At 50.9% G+C, this 13,073-nt stretch overlaps 1 protein-coding gene across 2 annotated transcripts in view; it reads left to right on the forward strand.

Moving 5' to 3' along the window:
• The window catches only part of LOC101795869 (mitogen-activated protein kinase kinase kinase 3), a 65,576-nt gene that overhangs the window by 39,574 nt on the left and 12,929 nt on the right, over positions 1-13,073 (forward strand). For both annotated transcript variants that reach the window (XM_027450359.3, XM_027450362.3), the window contains exons 5-8: positions 776-875; positions 5,560-5,673; positions 7,099-7,210; positions 12,074-12,207. In XM_027450359.3, the coding sequence (XP_027306160.1) occupies positions 776-875; positions 5,560-5,673; positions 7,099-7,210; positions 12,074-12,207 (460 nt within the window). The remainder of the gene's footprint in view (positions 1-775; positions 876-5,559; positions 5,674-7,098; positions 7,211-12,073; positions 12,208-13,073) is intronic.

Raw genomic sequence — 13,073 nt, forward strand, 5'->3', positions numbered from 1 at the left:
CTCTTACCAGGGACGTAGGGTGCCCAGTTGGATCCTTTTCTCTTTTTAATTCTTGAGCCTTGCTGAACCACAGCTGAGCTGCAAGTCTACAGAAACGTGTCCTTTGATTAGCAGCCTGTGACACTTACTTAAGATAACCAGATTTTAGGCATGGGTCCCATAAAAATAGAGCTGGGAGTTAAAGCCTGCACGCCCTTCCCTACTTGACATTTTCATGGAATCACCTCTGCTCGATGCTCAGTGAATGTGGCAGGGCAGGCCACAGGGCTGGAAACTCACAGACTCACAAAATTGCATGGGAGAAACAAAGAAAATTCAAATAATGTCAGTGTGGGGCTAGCCTGTACCTGTTGACGTGTACCTCTCGAGTGCCTGCATGTGATGGTACAGGAGAGTCACAGGATGCCAAACTGAGCCATTCCCTCCCTGCTCAGAGCCACTCGCTGAAAATGGAGGTGATAAATCACTCCCTGACGTGTGACCTAGGGCTTCTCTCATGAATTGCTGCTGGATTTTCTTCTTTTCAACATGTAAACAGGAGGGGGGAGGAACAGAGAAGCTGCACTAGGATTTTTGGTAGATATTCTTTAAGGTAGGTCAAGTCTCCTCTTGGGTGTAGCAGCTAAGCAGCATTTTTATGAGTGTAAAAGCAAGGAGCAAGCTCTGTGTTCTGTGATAGAATACCAGTCCTTATTTCTGAATTGTCAGTCTAATTCTGAATCCCGATATGCTTTTACTAACTCGATACTACTGCTATGTTTGTTTGCAAATCCAGGATCATCCAGTTTCCAAGACCAGTCAAATTCAAAGAAGTGGTGCAGAAAGTCACGGATGCTTTCGGACAGACGATGGACTTGGTCTGTGTGAACAATGAGGTACTCTTCTCTTTATGGCTAAAGGATAGTTTTAGGGTACCTGCTGCTCACTTTGGAATTGAGTAACAGTTTGTTCTGAAGGCCATGATTTAATTTTGTACATTTACGTGAAGAAAAATATTCTTACTTTGTAAGAATTCTTACAAATTCTTAGTAAGAGTTAGTATTCTTACTAGTATTCTTACTAGTAGGCATACAAGAGCTGTTGTGCAGATGCCTTTTGGTTGTATTCTCTGACTCCAAGCCAGGCTTTCTCCTTCTTAAAATAATTTCAGTTAAGGCTTATTAATTGATGGCATAAGTAAATTGATCTTCCCCCAGAAAAAAAACATACCCAAATTCAGGGAGGTGATGGAGACATTGTCTGCACAGTCAGCAGCTGCCGGTGTTTCTCCATGAACACTACTTGGACCAGATAGGGCCAAATTTCAGAGCATTTCTTGCTGGTGTGGGCACACATGGGGCAGAGAACAGCCCAGCTGAGACCAAATGGCTTTCATGAGAGCCACACAAAGTGAAAGACTACTTCGTGCTTGGGTTGGATGTGAAGCCTCCTCATCTTGGGAGCAGTTTCAGGAGCATGCTGAAGTCCAGAGGATGAGGGACGGTGTGAGTAAACCAGCATACTTCATCCAGCACTGACTTTGTTTCCCTCTGAAGTGGCAGAACCCTGTGCATTTTCTTGTGAGCAGGTCTGCAGTGAAGTGTGCCTCACTGTAGGTTCCTCTAGCGGGTCCTGTGGCCACATTCAGATGGCCAAGAAATCCTCCCTCTGCTATCCTTGCATTTTAAGGCTTGAAAACCTTTCTACTCTGACCTTCCAATGAACACAGACCACTTTATTATTTTTAACCTGTTCCTTGAGCTCAGCACTGGGTCTGAAAGGAGCATATGCAGGCTGCTGCTGAGGGCCTTCACCTAGAAGGGGGCCATCCTTGGGTGTCAGCTCTGCTACGCTCAATGTTTTCTTGTGAGGCACCTCCCCTTCCCTTCCAGTTAAGATTGAACCCAACAGAAGTTGCTGTTCTTTATTAATAGATACCTCACGATACCAACGTGTCCTCTGGGCTTTAGCTTTGAATGCGGTCTGGTTTCTAATCTCGGGCATTCTCTGACAGCCCTCCCGGGAACAGCTCACCATTGAATTCTCCAGGAATGACTCATTTCATTCCAGGTTTCTTTCCACTGGAAGAGAGGACTTTTTTCCAACAACAGCAAACAGAAGCTTAAATAGTGCATTTTATCCTATTTTAGAGACTGTAATCCTGGGCATGTGCAGAGAACACAGCGGGACCCTAAGCAGGCCTTTGGGTAATCCTAACTTCATAGGGATGAGGAGGGCCTTCCGTGGTTTGTTGCTCTTTTTATATACATCAAAATTCCTCTTTATGAGGAACTATACATTTGGGAAGCAGTAGCAATTCAGGGTGCTTGTGGAAGAAACCCTATAAACAGACAAACACTGACCTTTGGGGAAATAAACCATATGTCTCCACGGTGACCCTCCAGGGTCTGTAGTGTGCTCTCAGCCTTGTTTAGTCTCACATCTTCAAGTCTCAGAGGTAGTTTGTCCACAGACTCATTCCAAGGACATCTTTCACCCTTTCTTCATACTCAAGGGGAGCTCTGCAGCAACTCTTCGTAGCTCCTGGATGTTTCTCTTGCCGTAGTGCCTTGTAGGCCGAAATTACACGGAGGGCTGCGGTCCCATACAAAATCTGACTAAATGGCAGTCCCTGTCCTAGAGAAACAAGAGCCTTGAAGCTAAGGTGGACGAGATGAGCATGCCAGCTGGGTGGAGCAGGGGCACGCATGATTCACATCCTGGTGGGCCCATGGAATCAGCGGGTTTGGGCTGGTACAGATAAGAGTGGGGCCTGGCTGTGGTGTCCCACACAGGGCATGTCTGCACGTTAGCAGCACAGCCAAATCGGGTCGTGGAATCAAACCACGAGACTTCTAGAAATCTGGCTGTGTTATGGCTTGGAAGAGTGTCTTCTACAACAAGTGCTCTCTGAATTTGCTCCGTGCTCGCTGCCCAGCAGCTGCTCCAGGTGTGGTGAGGCGTTCCCCTGTCCCACCTCTGTCACCAGCTTGTGAGGTGACCTTGTGCAGATCACTGAACCTCTGCGTGCCTCCAGTTCCCCTCTGAGACCTCCCTTTGAGCGTTGGTTTAGAGGCAACCATCGCTTCTTCTCAGCATCATTTCAGGAGGCTGAGGGGAGTTAAAGCCTAGGGAAACGGTAGAAGCTCCACTGGGGGGGGAGGGCTGTGTAAAAGCATATTTAACAAACCTTTGTCGAGAATTGTTGATGCCAGTCAGCCCTGTATGGGGCAGGAAGATGAACTAATTGACCTCTCAGCTTTTTCCCTAACCCCGTTTCCTACTATTCTTTGGCTTTCTGCAGTGTCTTACGCAGTGAGTCCGAGCAATAAAGCTGTGGCTGGTGAAAACTCACCCTGTGAAATCACTTTCTTAGGCTTATTTCTTGGACCTATATTTAATTCCATGCCTATATCTGTCCCTGATACCCATGTGTGCCCCAGTGTAGAAGCCAAAAGGAGCAAAATCTACTTGCCAGATGCGGGTGATCGGTAAAGCCAAGCCAAACACTGGCTCCAGGCCCTGGGAGGGCAATTTCTGCCTGATATTTTTGGCTCCTCAGGAGCAGGCATGCGAATGTGTTAAAGTTGTGAGCCTGGAGTGAGCTGCAGAACATTTTGTTCACAGCAGCAGCTGAGGGGTTGCAGCTCTGAACGCTTGTGAGGAGCTCGGTGGGGAGATGGGTGAGCAGCGTGTGGGACCCGTGAGCTGTGCTTTAACCTCCTGAAAGCCCCAAGTGGTTGGTATCTGCCTGGGGAGCACTTTCTCCTCACACACGACCCGTACTGGGAATCTATTTCCAGCTTGGCTTGTGAGGCCCAGCCCAGACAACACTGCTGGTGGTGTTCTCTGCCAAACCCCACTTGGTTAGGTTCATCTCCTTGAATTTTCCCCCAGCTGGTTTGGTTGAGGACTTGAGTCCCTTCCTTGACAGACTGCGGAGCGCTCTGTGGCAGGGCTTTCTCAGGTTCCTCCTAGAGGCTTTTTCTGACACAAAAACATTGAAATAGTTTTTGGACAGAGGCTGCACAACCTAATTCACACGGGTGAGTGTGCTGAAAGCTTTGATCTAGGGTCTCTTGTGGCTTTTTGTGGAAATTTATCAACCGTGTTTGTGTACCTTAAAGCAGAACACCCCTGGCTCAGCCTGGGGTAGGTGTAAGCTCAGGCCTCCCTCCTACCCACAGCTTTGATCTCTTGAGGGATGACGATGTTAAGCCCAGTGTTTAGCCTCTAAAAGAGGTAGCCTGTGTGTGACCCAGCTCCCTGTCTGCAAAACGGGGCTGAAAGCTGACCTCCCTTTCACCCAGGAGAGGAGAAACACCACCTAAACCTTGAGGTGCCCGCACAGCAGCCACGCAAACACCTGAAACGAAGCTTGGCAGGCTCAGGCTGTGGTCTGGGGGTGGAAGAGGTGACTGGAGGAGTTCCCTGAGACGAAACCTTGTCTGTGTTGGCCGGGGCCTTCCCTTGACCTGCACATCCCCAAAGCCCTGGCCTTAGTGCACGCGGTCGGAGGCGTATTTACCTTCAGGCCAGCAGCCAAAATGGTGGCAACACCTTGGGATGGATCAAAAAGGGAGACACAGGCAACGTTTGAGCATCTTTTTCTTGGGCAGTGGATCTGAGGCATGTTTGCTGTGGCTGGGACATGAACTCTGAGCACCCAGAGAGCCGCCTTTCACAAGGGCAGGGCTCCCAGTAAGGCCAGTGGGGCTTTACTGGGCGCTGTGGCCGCCCGGTCCCTTTGGTAAGCAGATCCCATGTGTGCTTTGGCACAGGCAGGAGCGTGATGTGCTCTGCTGGCTGCTCTTGGTGCCAGCACCCTGGGCAACCTACAGAGTCTGCAGCCTGCTTTGTAGGGCATTGAGGGCAAATAGTTGCATTTTGGGCACTGGGAGCTTTGCAGTCCCTCTGCGGGATGTGGTACAGCACACAGCGATGCCAGGGGGTCGAATTCCCTCAGGAGTTAGGAGGGGAAACTCTGTTTACCATCTAAAAAGCAGAGCTGAATCTGTCCTGCTGGGTGTCAAAGAAGCTGTTCTGGCAGGGAAAGCGGCGCACACCTCTCACAGCAAAGGGTTTGAGGCCAGTTTTTGAGGTGTTCCTGTCTCATCTGATGCCCAGACGCTGGGGAAGCTGTCAGTGCACAGAAACTCAAATTATTCCAGGGAGGAAACCCAAACTCCGCTTAAGCACGGGGCTGATTTGGCGCGGGATAGCAGCAGGTCCTGTCTACAAACTCCCAGATCAGAGCAGCCCCAGAACGGCAGGCAGCAAGGCTTCGTCTCAGCCCTCTCCTCTGACCGCTCGCTGAATTGGTGAGCTGACCTTTAAGCTGTCTCCTCGCAGATGGTTTGTGTTGTGATTCTTGCGTCCGTTCCACGGTAGATGAGAACTTGGAAGAAAACACTGCAGCTCGACGAGCTGGAGGGCATGGGGTCTCTGTTTTCCATCCGCCTCCTCGGGTTCCTCCCTCGTCCCCCCATTCCCAAGCTGCTCACGGCGAGGATCTGGCTTCCTTTGTTTACCCAGCGGTGTGACACTGCCGTGCTCCGGTGTTTGTTCAATCCCTTCCAGCTCCTGATCCCGCTGAAATCCCAGGAAGACTTGGACAAAGCGCTGGAGCAGTTGGAGCTGAGCCCTTCCCTGAAGAGCCTGCGGATCCTCGTCAGCGCTCCAAAGAAAGCCAATGTGAGCTCCTCACCTTCTCTCCTCTTTCGTGTCCGAAGTGAGGCGCCTCGTTATTGCCTTGGGGAGGGGGAAAAGTCTCCTGACGGAGGGAGAGCTGGGCCTCGGGGGGTCTGAAATCTTCCTGGAGACCAAGCTCAGCTCCCTCCCACTCCTCCTGCAACCTCTGAAGGGTTAAAGCTGTACTGATCCTCAAACTAAGAAGCCCCCAGGGAACCCTCTTGTTTCTTTTTTTGGCTTGGGGAGGCTGTCACCCTTCCTCTGCATCCCCTCCACATGCAGGAGGAGGTGCTGGCTGTCCCCGTGACCCAGCACAGGGACCCTTCCCTCCTTGTGGTGCTGAAATCCTAACAGCCAGGGGGGAACAACCCAGAGAATCCTTCAGTGTCACGCGGGACTGTCTTTTTTATTATTATTATTATTATTTGTTTTTATTTATTTATTTTCCCTGAGCTCAGTGGTTTTGCAGCTAAGCCTGTTAGCTTGACCTCGCCTGCACGGAGCGCCTTGCCAAAGCACATGTCGTTCTGCCCCAAGCACAGGCTGTAAAACAAGAGATTTGCAGATGTTGCAACTCTTGTTTCTCCCTTATATTTCCTAGAAGTACAAGAGAGGCTGAGAGCCTTGAAACTCCTAGTGCTTGTCCTTGCAGCACTTGGGTTTCCTCTGCTCCTTTTGAGAGCTGCCCAAAAGGTGCAGGGAGCAGAGTCCCAGGGGGAAACTGAGCCATCATTTGGGATTTCCTAAATCCACTTGCTCCTAGCTGCAGCAATATTGCAGCATTATGCCAGCTACTTAAGAGCGGGGCAGCCAGGCAGATGCACATATCCCTTTGGAGCTGGTGGAGCTTTTCCTGAAGCATGGCAACACGTACTGCAGGCGAGGGGATCATTCTGAGGTCATACACAAAATCCTCACAAAATCACAACGCCCTGTAGCACGGTACGTTGGTGAGATTGGCCACCAGCAAGTCCTGCCAGTGTAACTCAGGCTGCACTTAAGTTACCAGCTGGATTGGAAATTCTTTGCAGTCCTTCTCTGTATTCCGTAGCGAAGACTGACTGTCTGCTGTCTGCTCTGTACAGAGGAGCCTCTGCAGTGCTTGGTCTGCCACTGAGGGAGCACAGAGGAGAAGTTTTTGGGGTCACAAACGTGGGTTCAGGGCAAGACTCAATCTCCGTACCAATCCTGAAATCAGGCAGTGCAGGAACAGTCTGTATGTCATATGTCTGTATTTACTTTTGCTGACTGGGCCTCAATTTTATTGTTTGACAGCGTTTTAGTAACAGATGTAACTTGTGAGTGATTTGGGGGTCTTTTTTTTTAATGCTTCTTGGTTAGTATGGCCATAAGGAGTCAAACAGAGGTTTTCACGGGGTGCCTCTGCAAAGGGGCAGAGTCTGATCGTTCCCTTTGTCTGATCCCCAGCTCCTCCAGCCGAACAACAGCAAGCAGCACGAGATGAGGATCTCCAGATCCATGGGGGACATCATGGGATCCCTGTACAAGGACTCTGAGAGGACGCGGAAATACTCAACAGGTCAGTGAGATGTGGTGCTCTGTGGGCTGCTGGTGCTATTACAAGCAGGGCCACCGTCCCCTTTCCATTTTCCCTCACAATCCCTGTAAGTATTATGGTCTGCTGTCTACCCCGAGGTCTCCCACCAGTATTTCAGTGCAGTTACAGCTTATCCTCAGCCTGAGGAAGAAACTGCAAGGATGTGGCCAAGGTTGTGGTGAGCAGCAAGTCCAGTCAGGCGTGGAAACGAAGGAAGAGCAGATGATCTGAGGTGTAACGTGAGGGGGAAAACGTGAATTTGAGCTTAATTGAAACGAAGAGTGAGGATCTTACATGGTCTTTTCTTCTGTTTTATGTGCCTGAGTTGGTGTTTTTCTTGCTTTCTGAAATAACTCGGAGCGTTTTGAAATGCTAAGTGCTGCTGGCAGTCTGTCTGTAGGACCTTTTGGGCGAGAATCCTTGGGGGATTTTGTAGAGAGAGAAGTCTTGTGCAGCACCGGTAAAGCAGCCCGTCGGTCCATATAGCAGGGCTGTCAGTCTGCACATTACAGCAGGCAGGCTCAGTGATTTTGTCTAGCAGTGAATGTTCCCTGCTACATCCGTGGGTGATGCTTACACGGGCATTTCTACAGAGCCCCAGTGTGCTCATCCAGTTATTTCCCATCTGTAAAGTGGGGCTCTCAGATACGCGAAGATATCCTTCACCCTCCAAAGAGCATCTCTATCAATACAACCTGAAAGCTTCCAAACTCTGTGCAACAAAGAGTATTGCTCTCCGAGGATTCGCTCTTTCTGTCTCTCACAGTCTGCACTGCCTTGATAACAAATCCTTTGGTTTGCTGCGGCTCAGACAATGACATAGAAAGAAATTTCCTTCTAGGGTAGGTCCAGTTTAGCCTCTTGTGCAGCAATGCCCAATTCTGAAAGAAGCCAGCTGTGGGTGCTGCATGTACCAGAGCTCTCTGTGGTCCTGTTGCTGGGATGTGCCAGCGATATCTTTTTCTGTTGTATTTTTGTTTGTTTGTTTGTTGGTTTTCTAGCTTTCATAGCTCTTGAGAATGTGCCCAGAATCTGGCAGAGTTTATAGATGGTTCTGAATGAAATGCAGACACGAGGACATGGCAAAGCGCAGAGCCTCAGCAGAAACTGCTTGAGCAAGACATCTCTGAAGGGCTTTTTTTGGCACTAACTAAGCTGTTAACGTAACCCAGTGAAGAGCTGCGGCACCGTGAGCTGTCACTGATGTGTGAACTGAGTGTAATAGGCAGAATTGATCCTGTGTGCAGTGAGAAAATTGATCCTTGCATGCAAACTGCATCCCAAACAGGATCTTTGGTGCTTTTGCATCATTAGCTGCCCTTGCCACAGCCATCCCTCTTTTATTCCCGTGCAAACCACAACTCTTGCTCTTAGTTTGGACAGAGCCTGCAACAAACCTGCATGGCAGCAGCTCTCCAGGCCTCTTTGGAGCTCTTTGGGCTCCGTATGAAGCTACCACAGCCCACTTACAGGGGTTGTTGCAATCCACCAGCTTCGTTTTGATGATTTCTGGAGTCAGATCTGGGCTCTCCAGCAGCTGGACAGAAACTTCAGCGAGCTGAAAGGGCGAGCAGCATGGCAGATGGAACAGAGAGCTGAAGAGCAGGCCTTAGACAGACAGAAATATAATCCTGTGTTGTGTTTCCCTGGATTCGATTTGGTGGATAATCAAAAATCATCCTAAGAGATTGGGGTTTCTGTAGGAGAATCTGTTCTCCACCTGCAGGTGCAAGATATTTCACAGTATTTGCTTCTGCTGTCATCAAAGCAGCTGCTAGCACGTGAGGATCTCAGCTCAGTTCAGCTTTTCCCTTAAAACCACGTTTGAAAGGAGATTTAACGTGATGTTACAGCAAGAGGTGGCTCAGGGTCATGTTCTCGGTGCTTCTCAGCTGTCTCGTGTTTTTCTGCTGACTCCGCCGTGATAGCAGCAGCAAAAACTAATAAAACTGCATGTCGTTGGCACGAGCACGATGGAAGGGGGGGGCAGATGTTCTGGGGAAGATTTGGCTATTTTTGCTTCTGCTGGACAGAAAATGTCTTCAACTCCATGTCCCCAAAAAACCTCATGCAAAGTCAATATTTTTCTTATTTTTTTCATAAGCATTTTCGGTGAAAATCCCTCCCCCCACTCCACCTTATTTATTTTTTTTTTTTGGAAGTGGAAAATGTTCCAGTCTCTGTAACCGGCATCTGAAAACGTTCAGCAAAGTGTCAGAAAAAGTTTGGCTTCAAACCTGTCGGGGTCCTAAATTTTCAGCTAACTGAGGGCTGTACTTATTTACTGAGAGAAAACCCCACAAGGGCACTTGGGGGGGACACAGGCTGGCCAGATGGCTCCGAGAAACATGGGCAACATGATGGCAACATCCGTGCCATTAAATTCACAGGGCACGAGCACAGGCTAAATGTTGATGAAGGTTTTTAATCATCACCATGTTTCCTGACCCGAAATCTGCCCAGGTACAAATGGGGACTAGAAAATGGAGTGTCCCACTTGCTTAGCCTACACATAGCCTTAAATTTAGATGTAGGAACCCGTCCTCAGGGGATCAGCACAGAGAGGAGGGCGACTTGCAGGGGTCCCACTGCAAAAGAAGCCCAAGGGGATGTGGTTGAGCTGCTCACACCTCCTCGTGGCAGCCACAGCTCATCAGTAACACGTTAATTGAAGGTTTCTCTCTGCTTATCGTGCTTGAGGACTCCTGCTTGATGCCGCTCTGCGACGGGTGAAGTTTTGGCCAGGGAAGGGGTGAAGCCAGGGAACAAGGAGGCAGAGGGAAGCCAAGCCTGGCACGGGGGAGCCGGCCGTACGTGCAGCACCGAGAGCTCCGCACACACAGCATGAAAGAGGCTGCTTAAATAAAAAAATAACAGAAGGGAACATGAAAAACCCCAGCAGATGCCAGCAGTGACTGTAAGTCTCCGTGCTGGCCTGGTTCGTCCCTGCCTGGGACATGCTGTGCTCTGCTCTCGAGTGCAGGACTTTTACATCAGCGCCTGCACCATGGAATCCCGTCCCAAAGCACCTTGCTGCAGAGGGGAATCGAGGTCAGCTGCTCGCCTGGTGCCAACCTGCACAATTTCTCCAAGTTCAGGAAGCCTGAAAAGAAGGGCTGAGATCTGGCCAGCCTCTGGCTCCCGAACAAGTCCCCCTGCCCCTTCCCCGCTGGGGGAACGTGATCCTGGAGGCTCTGGGACAAATCACCTGGCGGCTTTTTGGAGCAAGAGCCACCCTCGTTTCTTCCCGCAGCCTTCAGGGCTGACATCTGCCGAGCAAACGAGGGGACGGCAGCACGAGCCCCAAATGGTTAAACGTTTGTTTATCTTCCCAGAGAGGATGCTGTACTTCCCAACTGGTTTTGTTTTTAGGGCTGGGGGGAAGCCAGTTCATTATGTGCGCCGCAGCGCTCGAGAGATTCTCTCTCCTTGATCTTGGCCTTACTTCAGTTGGGCTTTATTTTTATTTTTTTTCCTTGCTGTGTTCTGCAGGAAATCTGTGAAGGAGAAAATAGGAAGAAGAACAAACATAACGCGAAGCCCTCTGAGTTTTATTTTTAAAATTCGAGCGAGGAGGCTGGAGGGAGCCGAGCCACGGGACGGGGATCTCGATGTGTCTGGTAGAAATCCAGCAAGGCTGATTCAGGGATCTTAACCACTGGGGTGCTGCTGTCCGTGCCAGCAGCTTCTGGGGCGTAGCAGCTGGAGTGAGAGGTGGGATTTGTAGCGTTGGTTGTGCTGATGGATTGGTGCCAGAGATCGGGCTGGCACAGTGACCGTGATGCAGAAGAGCAGAGGCAGAGGCAGAAGCGTTGTGCTGAGGGACTGGTGATGACTTCTCATCTGTTCCCCATTCCTTTCTCTTGCAATGTGGCAGCTCGTTGGGAGCGATGAACTAAAAGACTTCTCAAAACTGCTGCAGAGGTGGGTGAGAAGTGCAGGGAAGGACACAGGCTTTTTAAAAGGCTTTTTAAAAGGCTTTCTAAAAGGCTTTTTGAGCCTGCTTAAGAGCTTGTTGTGCTGCGTGAAGGCTCGCATTGCACAACGCTGCTGAGTTAAAGCTCCAGCGCGGAGCAGCGCAGACCTCGGTCAGCAGTTCCTTGCTGTGGAGCGATGACAGCCCAGGGATGGAGGGGAGGGACTGCAGAAAGCCAAGCCAGGCCTCTGCAGCTGGGCCAAGCGAGGACAACGCTCCCTAATCCTCGAACAGGCACCAGGAATTGGCTAGGGTGGGTTTGGGGGAATAAAAGGGAGGAACATGGCACGAACATAAGGAAGTTGTGGAGTTTTCTCCCCTTGCTCCTGTGCTGCAGCCTGCAGGGTGCACAGCAAAGCCCCAGGGATTTCCAGGTGGCTCTTACCCTGGAGCCTCCAGGCAGGAGGGTTGATCCCATCGGTTATTTACACCCTCTGTGGCTCTTGGGTTTGAGGGCCGGGTTTCTTTTCAAACAGAACAAGACAGCGACGGGATCCAGGGGAGGAAATGCCTGGAGCTCGAAGCCTGGGAGGGAGGATTTGTGCTTTGAGTTCTCCCGATCGGATTGCAACAAAACTCTTGGAGCCTTTTTCTTTCTGGCACGAGCAGAGTACCCGGACGCAGGATCTTAGGATCCAGGGGAGGTTGAGAGCCAAGGCCGCTGGATGTTGTGTGGTCCCACAAAACAAACTGTCCCGGTTGCAAAAGCTTTGTAGGGTCTTTGTGGCCAGCGTGGCTTCTCTCCTTCCTCCCTTCTCTTCCATGCAAGTTCAAACCCCAGCAGCATCTCCAGGAGGTCTGTGCCCGCTGGAAGGACTCGGCTGTGGCCAATCCTTCTCTCCTTCACCCGTGCTTTTCCCCTCTCCTAGGTTCTCTGCACACTGGCCGGAGCTCCCCACCCCCGGGCAGCGTTCCCGAAGAGCAGCAGCAGATCGCTCGCCAGGGATCCTACACCAGCATCAACAGCGAGGGCGAGTTCATCCCCGAAACCATGGATCAGAACGTAAGCGGGGCCTGTGATTGCAACAGCCTGGGGGTGTCAGCAGCTCTCGCTGCTTCCCCTGCGCTGTTTCTTCTTGAGCTCTGCTTGCAGTCCTTGGCCCTGCCCGCAGCCTCTCTGTTTTTTTATTGTTTTTTTTTCCCTTCTCTCTTCCTCTCCCATTTTTTTTCTTCCTTATTAAACATTTTGTATATTCCAGTCCCTCAGTAATAAAAAGAAAAGCGAATTTTAGGCATGATGATGGACAGAACCTCTTCATCCACTCAGTTTGGCCACGGTGAGGGGAACTCTGGAGTGCCCCGGGACCAGAGGAGGGGAACTTCCACCTCCCTCTCCACTTCCATCTCAGCTCAAGCTGTAGCTCCAAAGGGCTTGGTACCGGTGGTACCCTGTGCTTGGCTGAAGTCAGACGGGCAGCTTGGGTGCAAGACAACTTTGCCAAGGACTGGCAGCGTGCAGGAGGGATGTGGAGGGACTTTGGGAGGGAGCTAAGCAGTTCCTCGCTCCAGCAGGCTGCTGCAACACCCCCCAAGGGTCTTGCCTGCAGAGACACGCATTTCCCCTGCTCGAGCAGCACCCGCTAGCTCTGTTCTGGGGCACGGGCTGTGCCAGTGTTGCCGTGGCGAAGCTGTGTTTTTGGTGGTTCACCGTCCAGCCTTGAAGAAAACCAGAAACGAGCTGTGGGTGAGTCCTGGCAGCGTCCGCCCACAGATGCATCTTGTGCTGCTCGCGGCCAAAAGCCGGCCTGCTGTGGTTTCCACACCACGTGCAGGAGACAACGCGCGTGTGAGTGCAGGAGGAAGGGTCTGCACGGCCCTGGGGGGGTCAGGGGAGCTCTGCCAGCACCGCCTGAGCTCTGCTCCCGCTGC

The sequence above is a fragment of the Anas platyrhynchos genome, chromosome 2 (genome assembly GCF_047663525.1).
Source record: "Anas platyrhynchos isolate ZD024472 breed Pekin duck chromosome 2, IASCAAS_PekinDuck_T2T, whole genome shotgun sequence".
NCBI classification, from domain to species: Eukaryota; Metazoa; Chordata; class Aves; order Anseriformes; family Anatidae; genus Anas; species Anas platyrhynchos.